Source organism: Schistocerca gregaria, chromosome 2 (assembly GCF_023897955.1).
Source record: "Schistocerca gregaria isolate iqSchGreg1 chromosome 2, iqSchGreg1.2, whole genome shotgun sequence".
Lineage (NCBI taxonomy): Eukaryota > Metazoa > Arthropoda > Insecta > Orthoptera > Acrididae > Schistocerca > Schistocerca gregaria.
The window spans coordinates 779,645,777-779,671,623 of NC_064921.1; the positions used below are offsets into that span (position 1 = coordinate 779,645,777).

Consider the following 25,847-nt stretch of genomic DNA (forward strand, 5'->3'; position numbering starts at 1 on the left):
GGACAAACAGCATGCATGGTGGAAGAATGTTACACAGAACATAAACATTGCACTTGCCTTCTGCAACCCAGCAAGTCTGCAGTTGCAAAACATTGTATCTCCAATGGGCATTCAGTGGAGTATGATAAAACATTAATTTTGGTCACAGCAACATCTTTTTGGGACTCCATTATAAAATAATTTGTTGAAATACGCATTGCGGGAAATCTAATGAACCACGATGGCAGCTACTACTTAGATAATGCATGAAATCCTATCATCTTCAAGATTTGCTCCAGACGAAGACACCAGAGTGCTCCGATAACTGCGGCAAGCGGCAACGTCGAAGACAGCTGATCCTTGCAGTTCCACCAGCGAGAGCGTTGCTGCTGGGTGGTGTGGTCCTTCTGTCACTGTGACTGACGCACGTGCAGCAATACTATCAGCACGGTAGATAAGGCTGAGCAGAGGAAGTCTTAGTAAGTCTTCAATTGCCCACCTGAGGATGACTGTCAGGTGTCCAGCTGAAACATCAAGTAATAAAGTTTATGATGACTGGCTGAAATCCTGAATTCTCTTCAAACGTAGATTTGCTTTGACATGCAGCAAAACCAGCCTATAGAGAGGTTTTTGATGCTAGACAAGTATGGTTACACAATCTGTGCATCATGATCCATACTAAGGAGCAAAGAAGGGAAAGCATAATTTTCTACACCTGGGTGGAGACAGGATCTTCAAGAGGATACAGTCAAGTTGCTTCGGCTTTGCTGGACTTACTTTCCGACATAGATTATGAATTACCTCCAAGAGAATGGTCTATTGACACACAGTCAACACAGATTTAGAAAACAACATTGTGAAACACGACTAGCTCTTTACTCGCATGAAGTTTGAGTGTTACTGACAAGAGATTTCAAATTGACTCCCTGTTTCTGGATGGCTTTTGACACTGTACCACAGAAGCACCTTATAGTGAAATTGCATGCTTATGGAATATCGTCTCAGTTATGTGACTAGATTTGTGATTTCCTGTCAGAGGGATCACAGTTCGTAGTAACTGCTGGAAAGTCATCAAGAAAAACAAGAGATTCTGGCATTCCCCAAGGTATTGTTACAGGCCCTCTGCTGCTCCTTGTCTATATAAATGATTCAGGAGACAATTTGAGCAGCCCTCTTAGGTTATTTGCTGATGATGCTGCTGCTCAGCATCTAGTAAAGTTATCATAAGCTCCAAACCAATGGCAAAACAATTGACGGAAGATGTCTGTTGCGAAAATTGGCAATTGGCCATAAATAATGACAAGTGTGAAGTGATCCATATAAATGCTAAAAAAAAATCATTTAAACTTCAGTTACATGATAAAACACTAGTCCAAGGGCTATAAATTCATCTAAATACCTGGGAATTATAATTATGAACCACTTAAATTGGAAGGAACATGTAGAAAAGGTTGTGGGGAAGGCTAACCAAAGACTATGTTTTATTGGCAGTACACTTGGAAAATGTAAGACTGCGTGCGCTACACTTCTCTGCCCTCTTTTAGAATATTGCTGAGTGGTCTGGGTCCCTTCCCATATAGAATTGACACAGTACTTCGAGAAAGTTTAAAGAAGGGCTTCACATTTTGTATTATTGCAAAATAGGGAAGAGAGAGAGAGTCACTCAAATGAAACAGATTTGGAGTGGACTTCGTTAAAACAAAGACGATTTTCATTGCGGCCAACTTTCTCCTCTGAATGCAAAAATATTTTGTTGATGCCAACCTACACAGGAAGAAATGATCACCATAATAATATAAGGGAAATCAGAGCTCGCAATGAAAGATCTAGGTGTTCGTTTTTTTAAATGTGCTGTACAAGATTAGAATATAGAGAATTATTATGAAAGTGGTTTGATGAACCCTCTGCCAGACACAAAAATGTGGTTTGCATCGTATCCATGTGTAGATGTAGTTAAAAAAACAAAAAATGATGGCACCAATACTACACATCCATTCTCAGATTCTTCCAGCGCCCAAAATAAAACAGCTGTATGATGGTGATGCTTACAGCATTCTTGGAAAAGAGCACAAAATTCGATAATATTTGTCACTTCTTCCCTGATCAGGGCCATAGCTATGTTCCTTCAGACTGAGTGTTTGATAAAATTGAGAAGTCTTACAGAAAAAAGGTATCTTGTCTCCTGAAGAATATTATGATATTTTAGAAGGGAATGGTACTCTGAAAGTTCTAAACACAGAGTGGACTGTTAAAAACCTAAGAGACAGCGCTCAGAAAGTACTAAAATCCAAGCTAGCATCCACAATAAACAGCCAGAATGTCACCTCATACATGGAAGAAAAAAAAAATTGTTAGTGTATCAGTAAGTGATACATACTCAAAGATATCCAGTACAAGTTGACATCCTGAGACAAAAGAAACTGTGCCATCCAACACCCATCCATTTACCAAAACAAAATATTGTATGCAAAGAAAAGAAGAAAGATGTGTCTGCTTTACTGAAGTATTTTGAAATTCCAGATGATACACAGAAGTTTTATACAGATGGCTCAGACAAATAATGTATAGATGTAAGAGAGAAAACTTAACAGCAATAAAATGATTGTAACATGCAGTACTTTTTTGTGTTATTCATTTCATACTTCATGTAGTATTGATAAAAATGATATAAACTAAACGATTATGTTAAAATAGTTATCACTGCTATTATTGTATTATACCACTGTATTTCTATTAGTGTTGTTTGTGCTCTCAATAAAGTAAAAAACTATAGTTAAAAATGCTATCTATAATAATACATGCATTTTACAATAATGCAGGAATATAATAAACACTACAGCACACTAAAAAAATTATGTTCTGCAAAAAACACGCGGATTTAAAGGAGGCAGCATAACTGATACTGGCAATTATGGGCATTTATTGACCTTTAGAGAGAGAGAGGGGGGGGTGGGGGGTGGGAGAACCACCTTAACATGGTGTTACAAGAGCTATGTTTTAACGTATTTTATTACAATGCTTTACTACTGCCCTCGAGATCTAGCAGCCATCTACATGTTCAAATGCTCAAACATACACTGGTGTCCAAAATTAAAGCAACAAACTGCTATTTCCCCTTCCTACGACTAATTCACGATATAACCCTACAAACTGTGAACAGGTGCCGTTACGATTGTGTTCTGCGTAGAAGATGGCATTCTGATCAATGAACAACCATGACAGCAATGACGTCAGGGCACCGATCAAGCAGGGTAAGAGTTTGCAGGGCAGTCCCACATCCACAATCACTGCGTACACAGTCACAGATGGTGCAGTATGGCACAGAGAAGACACCTACAGATGCTCTGCTGTAGAGGGCAATAGAAAGAATGGAAACAGGAGAGTTGCAAACTGACGTGGTTCAGTGGCTTAATGTAAACTGTTCTGTTTCTCAGATGAGGCAACAGTTTATCTAGACCAAGACTGTAACCCGGAGACCAGGGCAGGAACAACTGTATGTGACATAAAAAAGAGTGGACCATATTTGGCTGTAAGGGCATGATGGTACTGCCGTAGTACTGCAATGCAACTTGCATCAGACCTCACAGCATCCACTGGACGTGTTGTATTGAGGTAAACGGTGTACAGAAGGCTTCAGCAGAGTGGCCTTTATTCTTGGAGACCTGCTGTCTGTTTACCTCTGACATATCTTTACAGAAGGGAATGTCTACTAGAGTGGAGCCGTCAAGACGCCACTTGGATGGTCGAATGGTGGGCCAATGTTCTTTTCACATATGAGTCCCGATTTCGTCTGGAAAGAGATTCACAACGGATTCACATAAGGACCCAACCATTGTGGAAAGATACTGATATTGAAGATTATCCCTATCAGCGTGGGCAGAGATTTTGTTGACCACTTGAAAACCTCTTGGGTGAACCAGCAAGATTTAACAGCTGTCAGGTACTGTGAGGAAATCTTGGGATCTCATGTTTGCTTGTTACGAGGTGCTGTGGCCCAGACTTTGTACTGATGGACGATAATGCCCGACCTCATATAGCACAGGCAGTTGAAGTTTTTTTGGAAATGGAAAACATTTATGCATGGCATGGCCTGCTCGCTCTTCCAATTTAAATCCAATAGAGCATGTCTGGGATACACTAGGTACACAGGTTGCATCACGTCAGCATCCACCAACCACTCTCCAAGACTTGAGCAGCTCTGCAAGAAGAATGGGCATTAATGCCTCAACATGCATTCGATGACATCATTCACAGCATGTCCCTTTGTCTTCAGGCCTGTATTGGTGTCAGAGGTGGTCACACCCTATACTGAGCACATTAACCAGTTGTCAGAATGTGTGCGCAAGTCCATCAAGTTGGGAAAAAAAGACCATTATTGTCTAACACTACGCATGTTGCAGCTGATTACATTCTGTATTCTTCATATTGTTTCTACTTTACTATCATCTAATTATACTGCTTTGTGGCAAAATAAATGCAACCTTGCATTTCTGTTTAATTTTGGACACCAGTGTATATATCTAGGTGAAAACAAAACTATCTGTTGCGTTTACCAAGTCCTGAAAGAATTAAGAAATAAAGCTTCTCAGTTGTGATAATGGCTTCTTGGGAAACACAGTAGTAGTCTACAACCACCCAAAAGTGAAGCACACAAGTTCACATACAGATTGTGTGTTAACTTTGAACGGGGCAATGCCAGTCATTTGATAGGAATTAATGAGCGAACTAACAGTGGTAAGTGTATGAAGAATCGCTAAAGCATCAGACAAGATAGTGAAAATTGAGAAGGTAGGAAATTCATCTGTAAGCTCTGTTGTTAAAATACGGAAAGGCGAAGAGTAGATCATTCCATGTGGCAAATAACTGTTTGGATGAAAATACAATTAGACAGCACGTAAGCGTAGAACTGTATTGCTGACTATCTATAGTCGGCTCTTTGCCTAGCGCAGAGCAACAATGGGCCGTCGTGGCGTAGCTTTCGTGGAGCATGGGCGGAGTGTTGTGTTGACGCCGTTGCTGCAGCACGCATCTTACAAGTTATGATGAAGTAATTGAAAATATTTGCCACACTAGTTCTGCGTTTAATTTCAGTGTTCATGACGCAGTATCAATGTTTATCCAAAAGGTGGGGATTCTGTTTCATGTGTCATGTCGGGAGAACAACAATCAACTGCGCCATGATGGATACAGAAAAATAATGCGGATTGGTATGATCATAACTGCAATTTCTAAGTGAAAGAAACACACACAATTTTGAGTGACTGAATATCATGAGCACAGGTACTTTCTCGTTTGTATATCGTACCTGGAATTTTATGGAGGATTTGAATCGCAAATCGGTCACGCGCACGCTATTGAATTTTTTACTGTTGGAAGAACTGTGCCAATCATCGACTGATAATACATCCATTGCACAGTGATTATTTTGTGTTCTGTGTACTATGTTTTTGTATTGGATGCCATCATATAGACAGCAACCTTACATGTCACACCGGACACGTACTTTGAGTACAAATACTGATCACACCCATTGTGGAATAATGTTAATTATGAACAGTGCAGCCTCACCCTGTGAGTGTTTAACAGAATACAGTGAATTCTACCAGATCAACTTGGTATTCTTGGTGTGAGTTGCTCTTCTCCCTGCTATTACAGGACACTTAATAGCAGGCAGCGTATACAGCAGCAGATCAACCACCACGGGAAGGACCTTTTATGTGGGTTTAGGCACACGGTCATTAAATATCCAGCCCTGTTCCTGTGTTTAGGGGGTACGGTCTCAAGTGCTAAAGGCTAGCTGTTATTAGTACTGCATATCCATCCCCTTTTCCTCCCGGGTATGTTACAAGCATACGAGGTGCTATCCAAAATTTTCAGAACTGGTGCTGCCATCTGTTCAAAACCTTATTTTTGGACCAATGGTCACCATCACCCTGGAAGTAGTTCCCACCCGCATGTGCACACGGGTCCCAGCACTTCTGCCACTGGTCAAATGTTTTCTGAAAGTCCTGTTCTTTGAGGGTGTTTATCACTGCCAGCGATAGTTTTTGAACCCTCTCTAGAGTGTTGAACTTACAGCCTTTCAATGTGAGTTTCAGTTTTGGTAATAGTGCAAAGTCGTAAGGTGCCAAATCTGGTAAGTATGGTGGGTGGGGTACAACCGTCATGTTGTTTTATGCCAAAAGGGTCCTGGTGCGCAAGGACATGTGACAGGGCGCGTTGTCGTGATACAGCAGCCAGTTCCCTTGACGCCAAAGTCCGGGCTGTCGTCGCTGCATGTTTTCACAGAGCCATCACAAAACATCACAATAGTATGCGGAACTCACTGTTGGGTGGGACGAATTCTTTGTGCACAATTCCCTCGGTATCAAAGCAAACAATGATCATGCTCTTCACTTTGTTCTTCACCTGTCTCACTTTTTTGGGTCTTGGAGAGCCCAGGCTCTTCCACTGGGACAATTGTTGCTTTGTCTCCGGGTCATACCCGTAAATCCAGCTCTCGTTGCTGGTGACCTGTGACAAGAAGGTTGCATCATCAGATGTGGTGTGACAAAGGTCCATGCACACTTCAACACACTGTGCCTCCTGATTGGCAGTCAAGATCCTTGGCACAAATTTTGTGGCAACACGGTGCATGCCCAATTCATCAGTCAACATTTGTAACTTGTCCCATAACAAATACCCACCTCATCCACAAGGTCATGAATGGTTCGACGTCGATCCGCACGAAGCAATTGTTGAAGTTTGGCAACGTCTGGTGTTGAGCGGCTAATGGGCCTTCCAGTGTAAGCATCACCTTCGACGTCTGTACGGCTGGTCCTCAACTGAGCATGCCACTCAAACACACATATACGGTTCATGCTCTGTCCCCCAAAAACTTGCTGAATCATTGCAAGGGTCTCCGTATCGCTTTTCCAGAGATTCGCACAGAATTTGATACACACGTGCTGTTCTGTTAGCAGATCCATCGTAAAATCGCCAAACACAGAGTATTACGGAAATCACTGTGGACACGCAACATGACCTCCCAGCTGAATGCCACTCTGCACACTGACTTGTCAGATATGCAGCTCTCGCCACCTAGGGGTGCAAATGTCTACTACTCTCTTTCCAGATGGCAGCACCAGTCCCGAAAATTTTGGATTTCACTTAGTACATGTTTGTATTGCAACATAAAAAAAGTACCTGACATTTGAATTGTTGATTATGTCATAGCCAGAAAGTAAAATGTCCTCAGACAGTATGACAGGCCTTTCCATTATTTTAAGGAAAATTAGCTTCAGATGAAAAAGATTCTCAGGAAGACAGTTATTAACTGAAACTTGGCAGGGAGATGTTATTTTCTTTTTGAGATGCTGGCGGTATGAATGGTTTGGTGTAGGGCGTTTCGTTGATTTGTTCGATTAAAAACCTACCATTAAGAGATGAATGCAGATATATTTATACATTGCTTTGTTACTCAGTTGCAGCCAAATTTCTGTCCCATCATGGATAATGAGCCACAGCATCCCATTCAGTTAAATAAGGCTACTACTTCCACAACGAAGGACAAAATTTTGGACTCGCTGAAGGAAAATATAGGCTTTAAATAGAAAGTCATTAACTCCAAAAGTTCTTCATCAAATACAAACCACAAAAACAATATACAGACTGCGTAAAAAAAAAGTACACACACTTTGAACTGTCATAGACAATTTATTTCCCGTTCTACAAAGTTAAATATCTGTGAGAAAGTAATGTTATGTTTCTTCAACAGGTGGCAGCAGTGGCAAGTAAGTAACTGCAACAAGGCAGACATGCATTTGAGCTTTGAAGCGCAGAAGCAGATAATTAAGTGGTACTGGAAGTTTGAGAATGTAGCTGTGGTTCGAAGACAGTGGAGAAATGAGTATGGTACAGAACCACCTTCAAGGTTAACAATTACACGTCTATGAGACAAATTCGAAATTCATGGAACAGTATGTGATGTGCATAAAGGTCGATGAGGGCGACCTCGTACAGCTATAAGTGATGATTCCACAGCTGCAGTCTTGGAACTGTTTCAGCGTTCACCTCAAAAATCTTCACGGCAAGCGGAATGTGAGAGTAATGTAAACGCTAGTAGTGTGCTACGCATTCTGAAGAAAGGCAAGTTTCGTGTGTACATTCCAAGGCTGGTGCAACAGCTAAGTGACGATCCTGATCAACGGTTAGAATTTTGAGAATGGGTTCAGGAGATGGTGAGACGTGAACTGAGATTTATGGATAGCATAATTTGGTCAGATGAAGCCCAATTCAAGCTCAATGGAACTGTCAACAGGCACAATTGTGTGTATTGGGCTGAAGATAATCCTCACATTACAGTTGAAAAGGCTGTGAATTTGCCTGGTGTGAATGTGTGGTGTGGTTTGTCTGCAAGGGTACTCACTGGGCCTTTCCGATTTGAAGGTACTGTTACTGGAGAAATGTACCTAAAAATGTTTGCTGACTCCATATTCCCTGCCATTCGTGCATTATACGGTAATTATGAGTTTTATTTCCAACAAGATGGTGCCTCGCCACACTATCATAGGGATGTACGAGCATACCTGGATCACAATGTGCCAGGCCAGTGGATAGGACGCAGGGGACCAATTGAGTTTCCTGCACGCTCTCCAGACCTCACGCCACTGGATTTCTTCTTGTGGGGAATGGTAAAAGATGAGGTGTACGAACGTAAACCATGCAACCTGGACACACTTTGGAATGAGATTCAGGCGGTGTGTACAGAAATCTCATTGGACACTTTGGTATGATGTACGGAATCAGTGGTGACTCGTACTCAGAAATGTATTGATGCTGAAGGCCAACAGTTTGAATGTTAATTACATTTGCGAAGTACATTAATGATTCCAGTTAGACTTTCCATTTACAGAAATTTAACATTGTAGAACGGGAAATAAATTTTCTATGATGCTTCAAAGTGTGTATGCATTTTTTTGATGCACCCTGTATAATTGACTCATTAGCAGAGAACCACTGCCACAAAGTTATAGGTTTTCCACTGTATCTGGGCTCAAATTAAAGCACACACTGCAGAGTGAAATAAAACATCTACACTACAAGGTTCTGGTGAGAAGACTGTCATCCAAGTAAATACACACAAATAGAATGAGTTTGCAACCACATGCGAGTGAAGTCTACAGGTAGAACAAAGAAGGCATAGGAGAAGAAACAATAATAAATATATAAGTTATTCAACAGTGGAGACTCTGACGACAGCTACAATAGTATAGGTGAGATGGTCATTTTTGTCTACTTTGGGAGTACACGGGTCAGGAATTCTATGGAAGCAATTGGGGCTCCTTGTAAGAGGCCTAGAGTTTCAAGAACTGTTCACAGTTCAATCTGTATGGAAGGAATGGTGTCATTAGGAACAGAGTTTTATATTGAGTTGTCTGTGGGCTTGATGCCTCTTACTCCTCACAGTCAAGTTGTCACTATACCTGTGACTCATTTTTAGCAAACAAAAATGAGACCCTCCACATTTATTTCTACATGTTTCAACTGTCCAACAGTAACATTTCATTGCAAACCAACTGCTCTCTCCCAGTATTCCAATATATACTGCAGCTTGCTGTACAAATATCTGACCTCATATGACCATTACAGTTCCTAATCCCCCATTATGTTAGTGCTACTTATGCATATGAAAGGACATAATCCACATGAGGCTTCAACAGGTGTATGTTTACACTTGCACACAGCTAGACTAAAGCAGCTAATGTACTACTGCCTTATACAAGGAAACTGTACATAGATTACAGAAAATTCAATATCTCTCATGGAATTAAATAATTGGATACATAAAAAATCTTCTCACAAAGTGGCAGCAAAACACACACATAAAAGACTGTTGTGATTGGCAAGCTTTCATTGCCGGTGGCTCCTTCTTCAGGCAGAAGGGTTGAAGGGGAAGGAGAAAGGGTAAAGGAAAAGGACTTGAGAGGTCTCAGAAAAGGTGCAGATTATGTGGAAATCACCCAGGCCCCAGGTGATGGGAGACTTTCCCAAAATCTAACCCTTTTCCTAGACCTCTCCAGTTCTTTTCCTGCACCCTTCTTCCTTCCCCTTTAACCCTTATGCCTGAAGGAGCCACCACTGGCTCCGAAAGCTTGCCAATCACAACAGTATTTTATGTGTGTGTTCTGTCGCCGCTTGGTGAGTAGATTTTTTATCTATCTAATTAAATAATTTTATCAATAATTGATTGTTTTTATTGTTAAATCTCTCATGATATACACAAAAGACTGCCACTTCAATAGCACATTATTTAGGTAATGTCTGGATAATGTTTAGCAAATGATGTTACTTTGTGGGCAGTGGCTGAATACCTTCACACCTCTTATAGAATCTCATGTATCCAGTCGTAAAATTAGTGTTCACGTGGAATGGCATGCTTTAATATTTTTTCTCTATTTTTGGTTAAATGTTTCACAGCTCAATAACACAGAAATGATAATTGGTGAATTCTATTTTCTTTTTCTGTTCCTTATCTTTGTTTTTTCCCAGGTGAAGAATTAAAAAATTAAGCTTCAGAATCCACATTTTTGTCAAAATGTTTGTCAACTCTGCAATGATTATCAATATTTCAGCAGCAAGTGAATAGATGATTCTCGTCTCCATTAATGTACATGTCTTACATTGATCTAAAATAAATGTTACATCCTTTGTATTGTCACTCACATAGTACATGCACTAACCATATGCTGCCTAGCTGATGGAAATTAGCAGTCTGGTCTAAAATGCGTAAACACAGTGAATTACAAATATAAAGAACCAGTTGAAACATTACAGCCCTTTTCTTAATCTTATCAATTAATTCTTCACATTACAAATATGAAGTTTTGCCCTCAACAGGGTACTTTCAAGCATCATTCTTAAACTGTCTTTAATGCATTTTACTGTTGTTGAGGAAAACCTTTGATGAAGAAGGGAAAACTGCAAGTCATACCAGATCAATAATTTGAAGACAAAAAAATGTGATAGTCACATCCATTTCACCTAATCACTTATTTCATATTTTTACAGGTGTCAAGAAGTGTGTATTACAAATCTTATTTTGTTGAAATTCGCTCTGTCTCTGATAGAAAACTGTTAGCAAATAATTTACTTTGTTCCCCTGAGAAAATATCACAACAATTGTTACTTCCCGTTTTTGAAGAAGAATCTGAGAAAATATCCAAAGAAGATAAATTCACGGTTGAAAACTGTAACAATCTCAATATTTTACATTTCCCTGGTACCTTTGTTACATTTTATTCTTGGCAGAAGGCATGTTTTTAGTGCTAAATTTTTTCTCCTCTAACCACACTATGTAGTAAATATAAGACACAGTACGTCAGAAAACTCAAATTCACCTGTGGCAACATAAAAGGCTGTTTTTGATTTGGCTTTAATGATACATTAAATCCAAAACTGCAAATGTTAACACACTGGACAGTATTTCTCTAGATCACAGACTCTTAGAAACTTTCATTAACATGTGTTCTGCTAATGATATTCCATGAACAAGTCTAAGTAAATTAACATGTCAAAAGGTCAAGATGAATCTATCAAATTTAAAAGTTCAGTACTAATCACTGAATTTTCCAAACTATAAATTCTGAAGAGAAATGTGTCAAATTACTAATACATATAAAATTTCCTGTCAATACCACTAATTATTGCTCAAGGAATTCTATTTCTGTTTTAAAAACAGAAAGTAAGAAAAATCAAAACATATATTTATATACAAGATTTTTAAAACATTTTACATATTAAAGTTGCATGACAAAATAAGAAATTTATTTCTAAATAAATACTAACTTCTTTAGAATACAAACTCTTGTATTAACAAAACTTTTGTCCTTCATGTAGACATATATACGCACACACGTGCTCCAATAACAGTATTCTCATTTAACACATTACAAAACAAACTTAAGGTTCTTATATTCTACGTTATGTCGTTTTTAAAATACTGGTGTTCTTTATCAGATTTAAAAATGTCTGCTCTAGATATACATGTTGTACAACAGCAATTGTATACACAACCTATTTGTAATTTAGTTGCTTAGGAACACTGTAGGCCATTCTTTATGCTCCTTTGGAAGAGTGTGGCTGTACTTCATCACTATGACATTTAAAATATTCAACAATAAATGAGGTACAATTATTTTCCATCTATAAATAGTTAAAAGTTCACATTTTGCTTGGCTGAGGACTCAATTGAGGTCCCTCTTTCTAGAAAACTTTAATAAATTAAAAATTAATTTAATGTGATCTTGATCTTACCACATTAATTGGGTGCCTTAATGCTCATTATTTCTGCCAACACACATTGTACTAATACTTCTGAAAAAAGGTGCAATGAATTAGAGTAAGTATGTATTTTAACAATATGATTTATAAAGACACTGAATTGACCATTTTAAACAGAAAAAAGTACATAAAACATTTTACTGGATTGTGATGTGCATTTTTAATGACACAATGGACTCTCCAGCAAGTAAAGTTTGCATAACCTCCAAGCCGGAATCCTGCTACTATAAATGCAACTTGCTTTTATAAAATGCCTCAAAGGCAATGAAAGTCATGCCAATTGCAATAATATCCCATAAATTCTGGCCGTTCTAGCTGGATCTAGCACCTAGTTTCTTTAGTACACCAACACCTTTCTCCTGATATTCTTCATTGGTCATCCAGAATGTATCTCTATCTTTCATAACATCTGCTAGAACAGCTCCACCAATGAATACCATGTCCTTTCGCCGAGGAGGGTCTTCTATGCGTATTTTGAATTTCTGAAACAATGGGATCGGTACATTAGTTTCAAGTTTTCAGACACTGCCACACAAATGAATTAATATTATACATATGTAGTAGGCTGGTTGCTGAAGACATATTTTAACAGTGACATTAAGCACAAAACATCAGTCCAGTTGGACATGGTAAGGAAGAGGAGGAGAGGAGATCATCAAGCAGGAAACTTGTCAAGTTATGCCTGAAGTAATTCAAGGGCCTTGATAATCTAAATCAGGACAGCCAGACATGTAAATCAGTGTCCTGACAACTCTCAGTGACTGCCCCCTTTCCTCCTCTCCCCTGCTGTATTTTGAAGAACAAACAAATTGTAAAGGATTAAGTTTTATTACGATTTCAGTGCACAATTCTACACTTTTCTTGCAATTACAGCTTTTACATCAATCTTCATCTCTCATTTTTTTGATATACTGTAATTCTGCACAACACAAAATTACTACAAAACCTTATTCTGCAGTGAAAGAAAAAATGGTAGCGAAGTTCTCAACCATCAGTCTTATGACTGGTTTGAAGACGTCCCCCATCTAGTCCTACCTTGTGCTTATCTTTTCACCTCTATGTAACTACAACACCAAACATAGTTTGTTATCTATTTTGATTATTATAGTCATGTTGCTTACCATTATTTTTCCCTTCTCCATCTCCTTTAGGTGCTTGAACTTCGTAGTAAACGTCCTGCTAATTTGCCCTTTCTCTCCCAAATGTGTTTCATATATAGTTCTTCCATTCTCAAAATGCAAAACCTTCCAGTTTGAAACTTCCTGGCAGATTAAAACTGTGTGCCCGACCGAGACTCGAACTCGGGACCTTTGCCTTTCGCGGGCAAGTGCTCTACCATCTGCGCTACCGAAGCACGACTCACGCCCGGTACTCACAGCTTTACTTCTGCCAGCACCTCGTCTCCTACCTTCCAAACTTCACAGAAGCTCTCCTGCGAAACTTGCAGAACTAGCACTCCTGGAAGAAAGGATATTGCGGAGACATGGCTTAGCCACAGCCTGGGGGATGTTTCCAGAATGAGATTTTCACTCTGCAGCGGAGTGTGCGCTGATATGAAACTTCCTGGCAGATTAAAACTGTGTGCCCGCCAGGAAGTTTCATATCAGCGCGCACTCCGCTGCAGAGTGAAAATCTCATTCTGGAAACATCCCCCAGGCTGTGGCTAAGCCATGTCTCCGCAATATCCTTTCTTCCAGGAGTGCTAGTTCTGCAAGTTTCGCAGGAGAGCTTCTGTGAAGTTTGGAAGGTAGGAGACGAGGTGCTGGCAGAAGTAAAGCTGTGAGTACCGGGCGTGAGTCGTGCTTCGGTAGCGCAGATGGTAGAGCACTTGCCCGCGAAAGGCAAAGGTCCCGAGTTCGAGTCTCGGTCGGGCACACAGTTTTAATCTGCCAGGAAGTTTCATATCAGCGCACACTCCGCTGCAGAGTGAAAATCTCATTCTGGAACCTTCCAGTTTCTTTGTCTCCACATTTCCCATAAATACAATACTGAGCTCCAGGTGTATACTTTCAGGAATTATTTTCTCAGTTTTATATCAATATCTGATATCAGCAGCATTCTTACTTGCTTTAGTCATTCTGTGTAACCTTGCTTCAGACATGAAATTCTTTCACTTCCTCTGCCACTATGTCATTTCCAATTTTAATGTTAAGCTAGCTGAAGTTCTGATTTCTACAACTCTTCCCCCACCTTTACCTTTGTTTTCTTTAACCTTAGGCCATATTCTGTGCAACGTACATTCCTTTCAGCAGGCCTTCCTTACATGTGGCTAGAAAGTCCATGTCATCTACAGAAGTCAGCATTGGTACTTGTTCCCTTCAACTTTATTTCTTTATTGCTTCTTTGATTTACAAGTTGAACAATAGTGGTGATAAGCTGCAACACCATATTTAGCCCTTTTCATAAAAAGTTTTCTTTCTTGACCTTACACTTTTATTGTCGCTGTTTTACATCATCTGTGGATTTCTGTATTAATCTTCCAATGATAATGAATGTTAATACACCTTACATCACCAAAGATCTTATCTAGGTCCACAAATGCACAAGCTATACAGATTTTTCTTTACTCTGCTTTCTATTACCACAAACAATGACATGTTAAAACTAAATGTTGCACACACCGAACTACCTAGGCACAACCCACAGCTACAAGCTACCAGTATCTCTTTCCAACTTCCCAAGTCTACAGATGTTCTGCACATACTTTCATGTATTTATTTGTATAATCTAGTGTTATGCTTATGGTTGTACAATTACAAAATTAATTATAAGTAACTTACAGATAATTTGTCAATGTCGTTCTTAAGAACTCGTTCAAGGTACAGCTGCTTGATTTCCCTTTCCAGTCTGCTTGGTAAACCTGGGTACATGGTTGACCCACCAGATAGCACTATGTGTTTGTATAATTCTGTGCGCATATCAATATCGGCAGCCTGGATTGTATTAAAAACCAACTCAGCAATTCCTGCAAAAGAAAAGTTGTATATATAGTCCAGTTACCTTTCTTGTGTATTAACACAAATGCTTTAACACAGTTCTACGATGTGAGATTCCTATTCTGATTTGTTTCATATATGGTAATACACTCATTGGAGCTGCTACTGATGAAGGAGGAGGTGAATTTGTTGTACTCATGACATATACCATCAATGCTGAAGAATTTGATGATAATGCTAAACATCTAATGTTCTTAGTATACATCCAAAACAATGAGATGTGATTAACAGTGATCAACAGTAAATAATTCTGAAACTATCTGGCTGATTAAAATTGTAAACTAGACTAAGAAACAGTGCACACTATGCTGCAGAGTGAAAGATTCATTCTGGAAATAAATAGTTACCACAAGCAAACGTTCATGCATGAGCAAGTAGAATGACTCCCCTTACTCCCGTTTCACTTCCTTTTCCACCCTCCCACCCCCTCCAAGCCAAGCACAGCCTCTAAACTCTGTGGCACCCTCCTTCCTCCACATCACCCATGAAAGATTGCTGCTCACATCTGACAACTGCAGTCTGTAATGGGGCCTCACTGATCAGAGACAGTGGTGCAGAGAGAGAGAGAGAGAGAGAGAGAGAGAGAGAGAGAGAGAGAGAGAGAGAGAGAGAGAGAGAGAGAGAGAGGGGGGGGGGGGGGGGGGGGAAGTTGTGCTTTGTGAATGTGGGTGTTTTATAATTTCCACGAATGTCTTTGTCCAAATGCTTAAATGTTTAGCAGACTTTTCATTGTGCCTGCCTGAGACTCAATACCTCTATGTGGTAAATATTTTAATCTCTTACAGAGTGATGTGTTTTTGTGTTTACCTACAATAGCAGTTTCCATTTTTGTTTCTTAAAAGGCATCATTCCCTACGAACAGTTACTGAAAAACTGTTCTACAGACGGCTTAGCGAAGACATGAGGTGCAAGTGAATGAAGAATACAATAAATTTTGTACTCATATTACATAAAGAGGAGATCCTCACTGATAGGGATGAGGCTGGATATAAATGCCACTGTGTCCAACAAGATTACTATATGGTGTACTGCATTGAGGTCTTCAAGCAGAATACGAAGTAGATCCATAATCACAAACCAAATCCATAAGAAAAGTTCTATCAAGATATAGCTGCCAAATTTTGCCTATGGCCCAGGTACTGAGACAAGTTTTAATGTACTGAGTGCTTCGAGCTATTGTGGTTTCGTATCTCCAAGATAGGACAAACAACACAAGCTTATCACTGGGAAAATAAAAATCCTTTGACAGGAGTCATCTAAGATATGTTCATCCACACACAGATGATGCACTCTTTGGGGGCAACTATTAACTACTCCTCAGTATGTTTCAGACTTTGGTTTCACTATTTCCATCATACACAGCTTGGCACTGCAGTTTCATAGTGTGATCCACTTAAATTTACGTCAGAAGATATAAATGAGAGATTTATGCACTAGTGTATCAGATGCAGCCACTGCCAATGGAACCCTCACTACTACTGCTGATTCTTCACATACCCCACCATTTCAACAGAGGCCAACTTAGATCGTAAGTATTCTTTCTCATTTAATAGTTAAAATTTAAAAAACAGCCCCCTTGATTCTAATCTCTGGAGAATAAAAATTTCATGAATGGTTAAAAAGAACTCACACAATTTTTATTTAGTTGCTAACTGAAACTGCCATGTGGTTGATTGGAGGCTACACAAAGAGCAAAACATTTAAAAATAAGAAGTACCAAACAGGGCCCCTTTCTGTGGACAATGTACAGTTCATAGTTCCACACTTGCAACATTATCTTGCGGGAAATCATTCTCCTGTTTAATAAAACTATCTGAAAAGACGTCACAATTCAATATCATCATTTGATAAGAAGAGGATCCCATATGTAGTACCATGTGCCTTCTGAAGAAAACTACTCCTAGGCAACACCTAAACCAACTTGTGGAAATAAGTTACAAGATGAGCAGGACATTTTTTAAGTCTTGTGCCATAGGCAGTGTGAATTCTGCTCCCACAATGAGACAGGGCAATTCGAAAATTTTGTCACTGGTAGTGTTGGTAGTCCTCAGTATTATCAGTGGTGATTTGCTGGTTCAGAGAGCATTAACAAACTACTCGGCACTTAGCTCGCACTTGAACTGTGCCTGCTGTTTATTTATTCAAATAAAGTTACCGGATTGTACGACATTCAGCTTGTCTTTCTGAGTGCCCACATTGTCCTACAGTTTCAAGGCTATTGCTATCTCTTAGGTGCATTTAAGTCAGGAAATGGCTGCTGGAAACCAAATCATTGACTACTTCCCACTAAGCATCGAGGAGGGGAGTGTAATGAAAGCTCAATATCAGAGGATGATTCCACAAATGTGGCAAAGAGTGCTCTGCTCCATGTCTTCTATGTATCTTCCCACTAAGATCATACTTCCTGTGGAGGCTATAGGACCATAGTGCAGGAGTATCTGTGAATTTAAAGGCATGTTCTTGTACACAGAAGTACACAATTCTTCCCTGGGCTAGAAATCTAAATTTCTCATATTTACCTCAAATCCAGTTCAATTATCAAGTAAAGCAGAAGCCAAGTTACTGGCGAGATGGTATTTTTGTAATATCTTCTATCTAAGTGGGGATACTGTGACATTTTTGGAGGTCATTCAGTGGAGTTGCTGGCTCCTTCAAGCAGACTTCAATACCCACCATATCACTGCTTGGAGCACCATCTGGATCACTACTCAAAATCAGCGCAGTCTGATCTGAGAGCTTTAAATCTTACCCTGTAGCAGTTTTTTTCCTTTTCTTTCAACTGCCTATTACATCACCAGTGGAGATGGTGATTATTTACTTGCAACCAATGTTGGTGGTATGGAGGAGAAAACTGGTTTGACTGTCAAGTCCACTGTCGCACATGTACGTCTTAATGGGTATACATTCATCTCCTGGATTTGTCTTTTACTTAAAGAAAATTTGACAGTCTCTATATAACACTATTATTCAGTCATTTAAATTTGCATTTAAAATTTGTCATAATATTTCTGCGATACGCAAAGAATATTTGAAAAGTATGATATATACGATGTTAGAGTACTTTGTTAATGTATGTTTGTAAATTATGTAAAAAAAAAGTGAAACGTATAATTTACTAATTAACATTTTGTCATAGATTAACGAAATGAAAATGTATGTGTAATTTTATATATTTGTGCAAGTTGTCATTTGTATAAAATGGTACGCACTTGGCAACAATGTATGTGGGGTGCATTGCTTAAATCCAGACACATGAAACTGGTTTTAAAAACAAATTTATTAAAACAAAGTATAAATGAAAATGAAATTTCTTTTACATATAAGTAGTGGTATCTTTCAAGAGTAACACTGTTCAATGTAACCCCCCCCCCCCACCCTCCCCTCGGCCACAATGACCGCCTTCAATCTTGTCCTGAACTGATCGCTCGCATTCTGTAAAACAGCACTGTCCATATTCACAAATGCTGCTTCAACAGTGGTGCCCAGAGAAGCAACGTTAGGGTGTCTTGTCTTACTGGTAACTCTTTCAACTATGCTTCAAACTTAGTAGTTGAGCGGGTTCAAATCCGGGCTACTCGGGGGTCAGAACTCCTTTGACCAGAACATGTCAATGTTATCCGAGAACCAGTTTTGGACTACATGGCTTGTAATAGGTCCTCCACTGCCATCCGACATATTGTTTGCTCACTGACATTCGATACTGATGTCATTTCCTCAACAATTGCCCTTGTCATCCGAAATCAGTGTCTGATCCTTTTCGAGGACTGCCACAGTTCATGACATATGTTTCCTTGAATGAGGTTTCCTTGGCGGGTCGGTGGAACCTTGCCTAGACTTCCTCAAAGCATTACTTTTGGCCACTGTCTCGTAAACAGTTGATCTCGGGTACCCAAACATCGAACTATTTCAGTGGGCGAACGCCCAGCGTGAAGACTTTTCATAATCGTGGCTCTTTGGTTGTACTCCATCCTATGCCTATGGTTTTCAAGAATGCCAATTGCGATATCCGGCGGAACTACGGCAGGGCAGGAAATTCAAATTGAAATTAGTCCGGATTTAAGCGCTGCACCTTGTTGGATGTGTGTTACGTAAAACAAAGCTGAACTGCTTTTGTATTGTACATATGTTACTGTCAAGAGTGTCAAAGTTGACATGGGTTTTTGGTGCACTACCTGTAAAGCGAGTGGGAACGAGAACACACAGTCTGTAGCCAGCAGTGAAAGAAGCAACACTCAGACAGAAAAGGCAATGTCTTGCCCGGAAATTGTTGCACAACAGCCTTCGATGGTAACTGCTGAATTGTTACAGCTTTGGTACAATAGTTGGGCTATGTTATTGACATTAAAATGACACCAAGAAGAATTAATTAGCCCATATTCAAGAAACCTTTACGCTGTACCATGGATAGTGTAGCCACCATCACTATCTGCCACACTTATTACCTACAGTCAACAGGTTACGATCTGTATAATTAGAATTGCAGAAGTGTGAACCATTAACTGAAAATTAACTTTTTTTGAATAATTATTGTGTTAAACATAAAATTTAGTTCACCCTGTTATTTTATTCCTAATCATTCACCTATAAAGAGTTCTTTCCTGGTGTTTGATTATTCTAAGTAAACCTGTATTAAAACATTTGAAGTGCTTCATTCAGTATCTACAAGCATTGATTTTTGTCTTTTAATAAATGTCTGAAAATAATTGTATGTGCGGTGCGCGCGCGAGAGTGTACACCCGTCCTTTTTTCCCCCTAAGGAAAGTCTTTCCGCTCCCGGGATTGGAATGACTCCTTACTCTCTCCCTTAAAACCCACATCCTTTCATCTTTCCCTCTCCTTCCCTCTTTCCTGAAGAAGTGGCAGTAAGTAAAGTGAAAGAGAGTCACGTTTTGAGTGAAGTTCAGATAAAATTCTTTCATTTATAAATAAAATTCAGTAAAGTACAAAGAGTCTATGAAAAGAAAATTGCTTATGTGGTTCAGTAACATTGAAGTACGGTTGCGGAAAATTACTGCTTACCTTTGGCTTTTGACGGATTGTTCATTAAGAGACATATGAACAAAGTATCTTCATAAATTTAAATGTGTGTATTATGCTGTTAGAATATTTAAGTATTTAATTTGTTGGTTACACAAAATGCTAACAAAGGTCTCCCATCTCGTCAATTTTTTATAGCACATAGTAACAAAAAAAAATTAAAAATTTGTAGGCTTTTTAGATCAAAACTATATAGCTATATATAGGGGTGTAGTAGCTAGAAGATTCATGTGTCTTTCTTAGAACCATATCCTCAAATTTATATTTACTTGTGAAAATATATTAGGGAATAGCAAGAAAGTTGGTCAAATTTACTTCTTCTGCTTCTCTGAGAAGTGAAAGGGCTCAGACAAGGCCAACTGATTCATTTCAAATTTCACAGGTCGCTTGTCTACAACCTAAAATGAAGGACTACGATATTTTGGCTAACACCCTTCCATTTTTGAGAAAATCAACCCTGAAGGTCATGATAGCAATTGACTCAAAATTGGCAGGATCGATAGATAACTGTAAATAGAGAATTTTTCTTCATCAGGAATGGGGTCCGCATACATATACATACTTTTCCAGGAATCCAGGAAAGAAACTTTTGCAATTGCCGCTTATGTACCCACGTGGTAAAAGGTTTTCGCTGAGCGTGCCAATAATGCCGGCACGGTAGCCCAGAGTGTTCGGTCAGAGCGCTAGCCGGTCTCTGTAATAAAAAAACAGAGGGAAGGGATCAACAAGAACGGGAAAGGGGGGGAGGGGATAGCACAACGGCCAAGGTAACTGGCTGGGAAGCACATCAAATTGGATCGAATCTTGATGAAACTGTACCGTTTTCATTTTTTGAACTGAAGATTTTCTTATCAGAATTCGTGGAGATAGGAAGGTTAATAAGGCACTCAACTCAACGTGGAATAATAATAGTAAAGAATTAAACTTTTAAGCCTTGTCACATGAAAACAACACTGAGTAAGAGTGGTGTGAATTCCTCATGAGAGACCACAGACAGCCAATCGCACTATGCTTGTTTACAGCGAGGCATGGGACAGAATGCACGCGGGGAGAGTTATGTTGTACTGGTTGTCTGTTCATCATATCACAGTTGCGAACCTCGAAGAGTGAGGGTGTCCAGCACAAACCTTACAGAATTCAATCAGAAAGAGTTGTTCTCCGTCATTAGGCTGTCGCAAACCTCGACAATACATCTAATGATTTTTCATCGTTAATCGCCAAATAAAATACTTTTTGTGAAAAAAACACAGTGATCTTCCATAAGTAACAAACGACTTGTACTGTATGTAGTTTGTAGTAATTAGCTTTTCTGTTTATCCCATACTAACTAGTTATAGTTTGTTGTGTCATATCTTTCAGTTGCATAATCTGAATAATGGAGGATGTACCCTTTGATCACTGTAGAAATATATAGTTGGGAGCCTGTCACAGACTATGTCAAGTGGGAAGTTACTGACACTGTGTTTTGATGCGTGAAAGCATTGCGAGACGGTCATATTATCAATGCATTACCAGAAGCAGGCAGTTCTATTTCTCAGCATTCCAGATTGATAGGAGTGGCCATTGTCAAGTGATTTTTGGAGCTGATTAACAAAATGACTTTTGTTGGTACTGAGGAACTATACCATGAAGGCGAAGCAGAAGGTGATTCAGTGGAATAAGTCACGAATAGTGAATCACAAAATGTTCCACTTTGAAAATGTTCACGTCACAGGCAATCTGTGCTTCATCTGTACCCAATGAGTATTATGAACCGGTTACTAAACAATTGAACTATGGCACTATACCTCTTGAAGTAAAAGTAAAGTCGGTAGTGCTAGCCAGGAATCATCCAAATTGGAATCTAGAAATACTGCAAAAGAGTGGAGCAACAATAGCCCTCAAAAGGAAGAAGACCCTAAAATCGTGGGAAAATAATGTTGTTACAGGAGTGACAAATTACTACACAAACCAGGTGATAAATAAGTGGAAGCAAGACGGATTTGTCAAATCTTGTTGTCATAACGAGAATACTCCAGGAGTGGGCTGCAGCTGCAGTGCTTCCATATAATACCAATAAAGGTTTTACATTTGCTGTATCATTATCTCAGGCATCACCTGTTACCAGTTTTAATCGTGATTACATGATGAACACCGGTCGAACAGCACATGAATATTGGGTGAACATTCGACGCACGTTATCGTATAAAGGAGGAAAAAATGAACCCTTGTCGCAACTGGTAGTAAAAAAACTAACACATTCATACTTGGCGCAATATGCCATCACAGCCTCTGGAAAACTGTTGCCTAAGGTTTTCCTGTGTTTACAGGAGATGAATGTTACATTTGATCCTCAGGTTACAGAAGAGCTCAATCGCTTAACCGACTCGTTGAAAAATGTTAACACTACTTGCTCCAAACCTGGGAAACTAGCAAAAGCGATTTACACAACATTTCTTGAGAGTGTTTTAAAACCATACACTGCTGATAACAAAATTTGGCTAATATTGGATTCCTAGGGTGCACAAACTAATACTGTAATGTATGACACCATGTTCACAGATGAAGAGGGTCAACCGACGGGCACGGTAAAAGTAATATCCCCAAACTGCACAGCTGTATGCCAGCCGTGTGCTTTTTATTTCTACTCCCAGGTTAAAACTTTTATTTTGAGGCTTCAGAATTGCAGTGGGCTTCTGGAAACCCAGTGGGAATTGCACAAACACATGGATGCAATAACTACTCACAGCATAATTCACAAGGAACTTTCAGCACCACTTTTTCAGGCAATGATATCGTATGCATGGTACGCATCAAAATTAATTCCCGAAAAAGACATTTTTAAAAAATGTAAACAAAGTTTGTTTTCCACCTTCTCTTTGGAAGGAACAGTGTTATCTGTCGAAAGATTGCATTCATTAGATGTTCTTGGTGCCGCAAGTACGTTTGTTTCTAATGTTTATATGACAAGTACCATCCATATAGTTGTTTGAGGAAAAGTGAGGACACGTAACAGCGACTGGAAGAGCCATTGTAAAGTGACCAGAAGTAACATTTTACTTGTTTACTATCCCAAGAAGTTTGAGAAATTTATTTGCCTACCTTTTTACGAGGTGCATTTAAGTTCTAAGGCCTCCGATTTTTGTTCTAATTAACTACTCACCCAAAATCGACGAAACTGGCTTTACTTCTTGACATAATCGCCCTGCAGACGTACACACTTTCAACAACGCTGACGCCATGATTCCATGGCAGCGGCGAAGGGTTCTTTAGGAGTCCGTTTTGACCACTGGAAAATCGCTGAGGCAATAGCAGCACGGTTGGTGAATGTGCAGCCACAGAGCGTCTTTCATTGTTGGAAAAAGCCAAAAGTTAGAAGGAGCCAGGTCAGGTGAGTAGGGAGCATGAGGAATCACTTCAAAGTTGTTATCACGAAGAAACTGTAGCGTAACATTAGCTCGATGTGCGGGTGCGTTGTCTTGGTGAAACAGCACACGCGCAGCCCTTCCCGGACGTTTCTGTTGCAGAGCAGGAAGAAATTTGTTCTTCAAAACATTTTTGTAGGATGCACCTGTTACCGTAGTGCCCTTTGGAACGCAATGGGTAAGTATTACGCCCTCGCTGTCCCAGAACATGGACACCAACATTTTTTCAGCACTGGCAGTAACCCAAAATTTTTTTGGTGGCGGTGAATCTGTGTGCTTCCATTGAGCTGACTGGCGCTTTGTTTCTGGATTGAAAAATGGCATCGATGTCTCACCCATTGTCACAACTGACGAAAAGAAAGTCCCATTCATGCTGTCGTTGCGCGTCAACATTACTTGGCAACATGCCACACAGGCAGCCATGTGGTCGTCCGTCAGCATTCGTGGCACCCACCTGGATGACACTTTTCGCATTTTTAGGTCGTCATGCAGGATTGTATGCACAGAACCCACAGAAATGCCAACTCTGGAGGCTATCTGTTCAACAGTCATTCGGCGATCCCCCAAAACAATTCTCTCCACTTTCTCAATCATGTTGTCAGACCAGCTTGTGCGAGCCCGAGGTTGTTTCAGTTTGTTGTCACACGATGTTCTGCCTTCATTAAACTGTCGCACCCACGAACGCACTTTCGACACATTCATAACTGCATCACCACATGTCTCCTTCAACTGTCGATGAATTTCAATTGGTTTCACACCGCGCAAATTCAGAAAACGAATGATTGCATGCTGTTCAAGTAAGGAAAACGTCGCCATTTTAAGTATTTAAAACAGTTCTCATTCTCGCCGCTGGCAGTAAAATTCCATCTGCCGTATGGTGCTGCCATCTTTGGGACGTACTGACAATTAACGCGGCCTCATTTTAAAACAATGCGCACGTTTCTATCTCTTTCCAGTCCGGAGAAAAAAAAAATTGGAGGCCTTAGAACTTGAATGCACCTCGTATCATTTCTTTTTGATTTACTCCCCATGAACCATGGACCTTGCCGTTGGTGGGGAGGCTTGCGTGCCTCAGCGATACAGATAGCCGTACCGTAGGTACAACCACAACAGAGGGGTATCTGTTGAGAGGCCAGACAAACGTGTGGTTCCTGAAGAGGGGCAGCAGCCTTTACATTAGTTGCAAGGGCAACAGTCTGGATGATTGACTGATATGGCCTTTTAGCAATAACCAAAACGGCCTTGCTGTGCTGGTACTGCGAACGGCTGAAACCAAGGGGAAACTACGGCCATAATTTTTCCCGTGGGCATGCAGCTTTACTGTATGATTAAATGATGATGGCGTCCTCTTGGATAAAATATTCCGGAGGTAAAATAGTCCCCCATTAAGATCTCCAGGCGGAAACTACTCAAGAGGATGTCGTTATCAGGAGAAAGAAAACTGGCGTTCTAAGGATCGGAGCGTGGAATGTCAGATCCCTTAATCGGGCAGGTAGGTTAGAAAATTTAAAAAGGGAAATGGATAGGTGAAAGTTAGATACAGTGGGAATTCGTGAAGTTCGGTGGCAGGAGGAACAAGACTTTTGGTCAGAGGACTACAGGGTTATAAACACAAAATCAAATAGGGGTAATGCAGGAGTAGGTTTAATAATGAATAGGAAAATAGGAATGCGGGTAAGCTACTACAAACAGCATAGTGAACGCATTATTGTGGCCAAGATAGATACGAAGCCCACACCTACTACAGTAGTACAAGTTTATATGCCAATTAGCTCTGCAGATGACTAAGAAATTGATGAAATGTATGGCGAGATAGAAGAAATTATTCAGGCAATGAACGGAGACGAAAATTTAATAGTCATGGGTGACTGGAATTCGACAGTAGGAAAAGGGAGAGAAGGATCATAGTAGGTGAATATGGATTGGGGCTGAGAAATGAAAGAGGAAGCCGCCTGGTAGAATTTTGCACAGAGCACAAATTAATCATAGCTAACACTTGGTTTAAGGTTGTATACACAGAAGAACCCTGGAGATACTAAAAAGTATCAGATAGATTATATAATGATAAGACAGAGATTTAGGGACCAGGTTTGAAATTGTAAGACATTTC

At 39.8% G+C, this 25,847-nt stretch overlaps 1 protein-coding gene across 3 annotated transcripts in view; it reads right to left on the bottom strand.

Annotated features, from left to right (window-relative positions):
• Positions 1-11,375: 11,375 nt before the first annotated feature.
• The window catches only part of LOC126335030 (actin-related protein 2-B), an 81,180-nt gene continuing 66,708 nt past the window's right edge, over positions 11,376-25,847 (bottom strand). For all 3 annotated transcript variants that reach the window (XM_049997876.1, XM_049997874.1, XM_049997875.1), the window contains 2 exons: positions 15,081-15,265; positions 11,376-12,782 (listed from right to left, as the gene is read on the bottom strand). In XM_049997876.1, the coding sequence (XP_049853833.1) occupies positions 12,612-12,782; positions 15,081-15,265 (356 nt within the window). In that variant the 3' untranslated portion in view covers positions 11,376-12,611. The remainder of the gene's footprint in view (positions 12,783-15,080; positions 15,266-25,847) is intronic.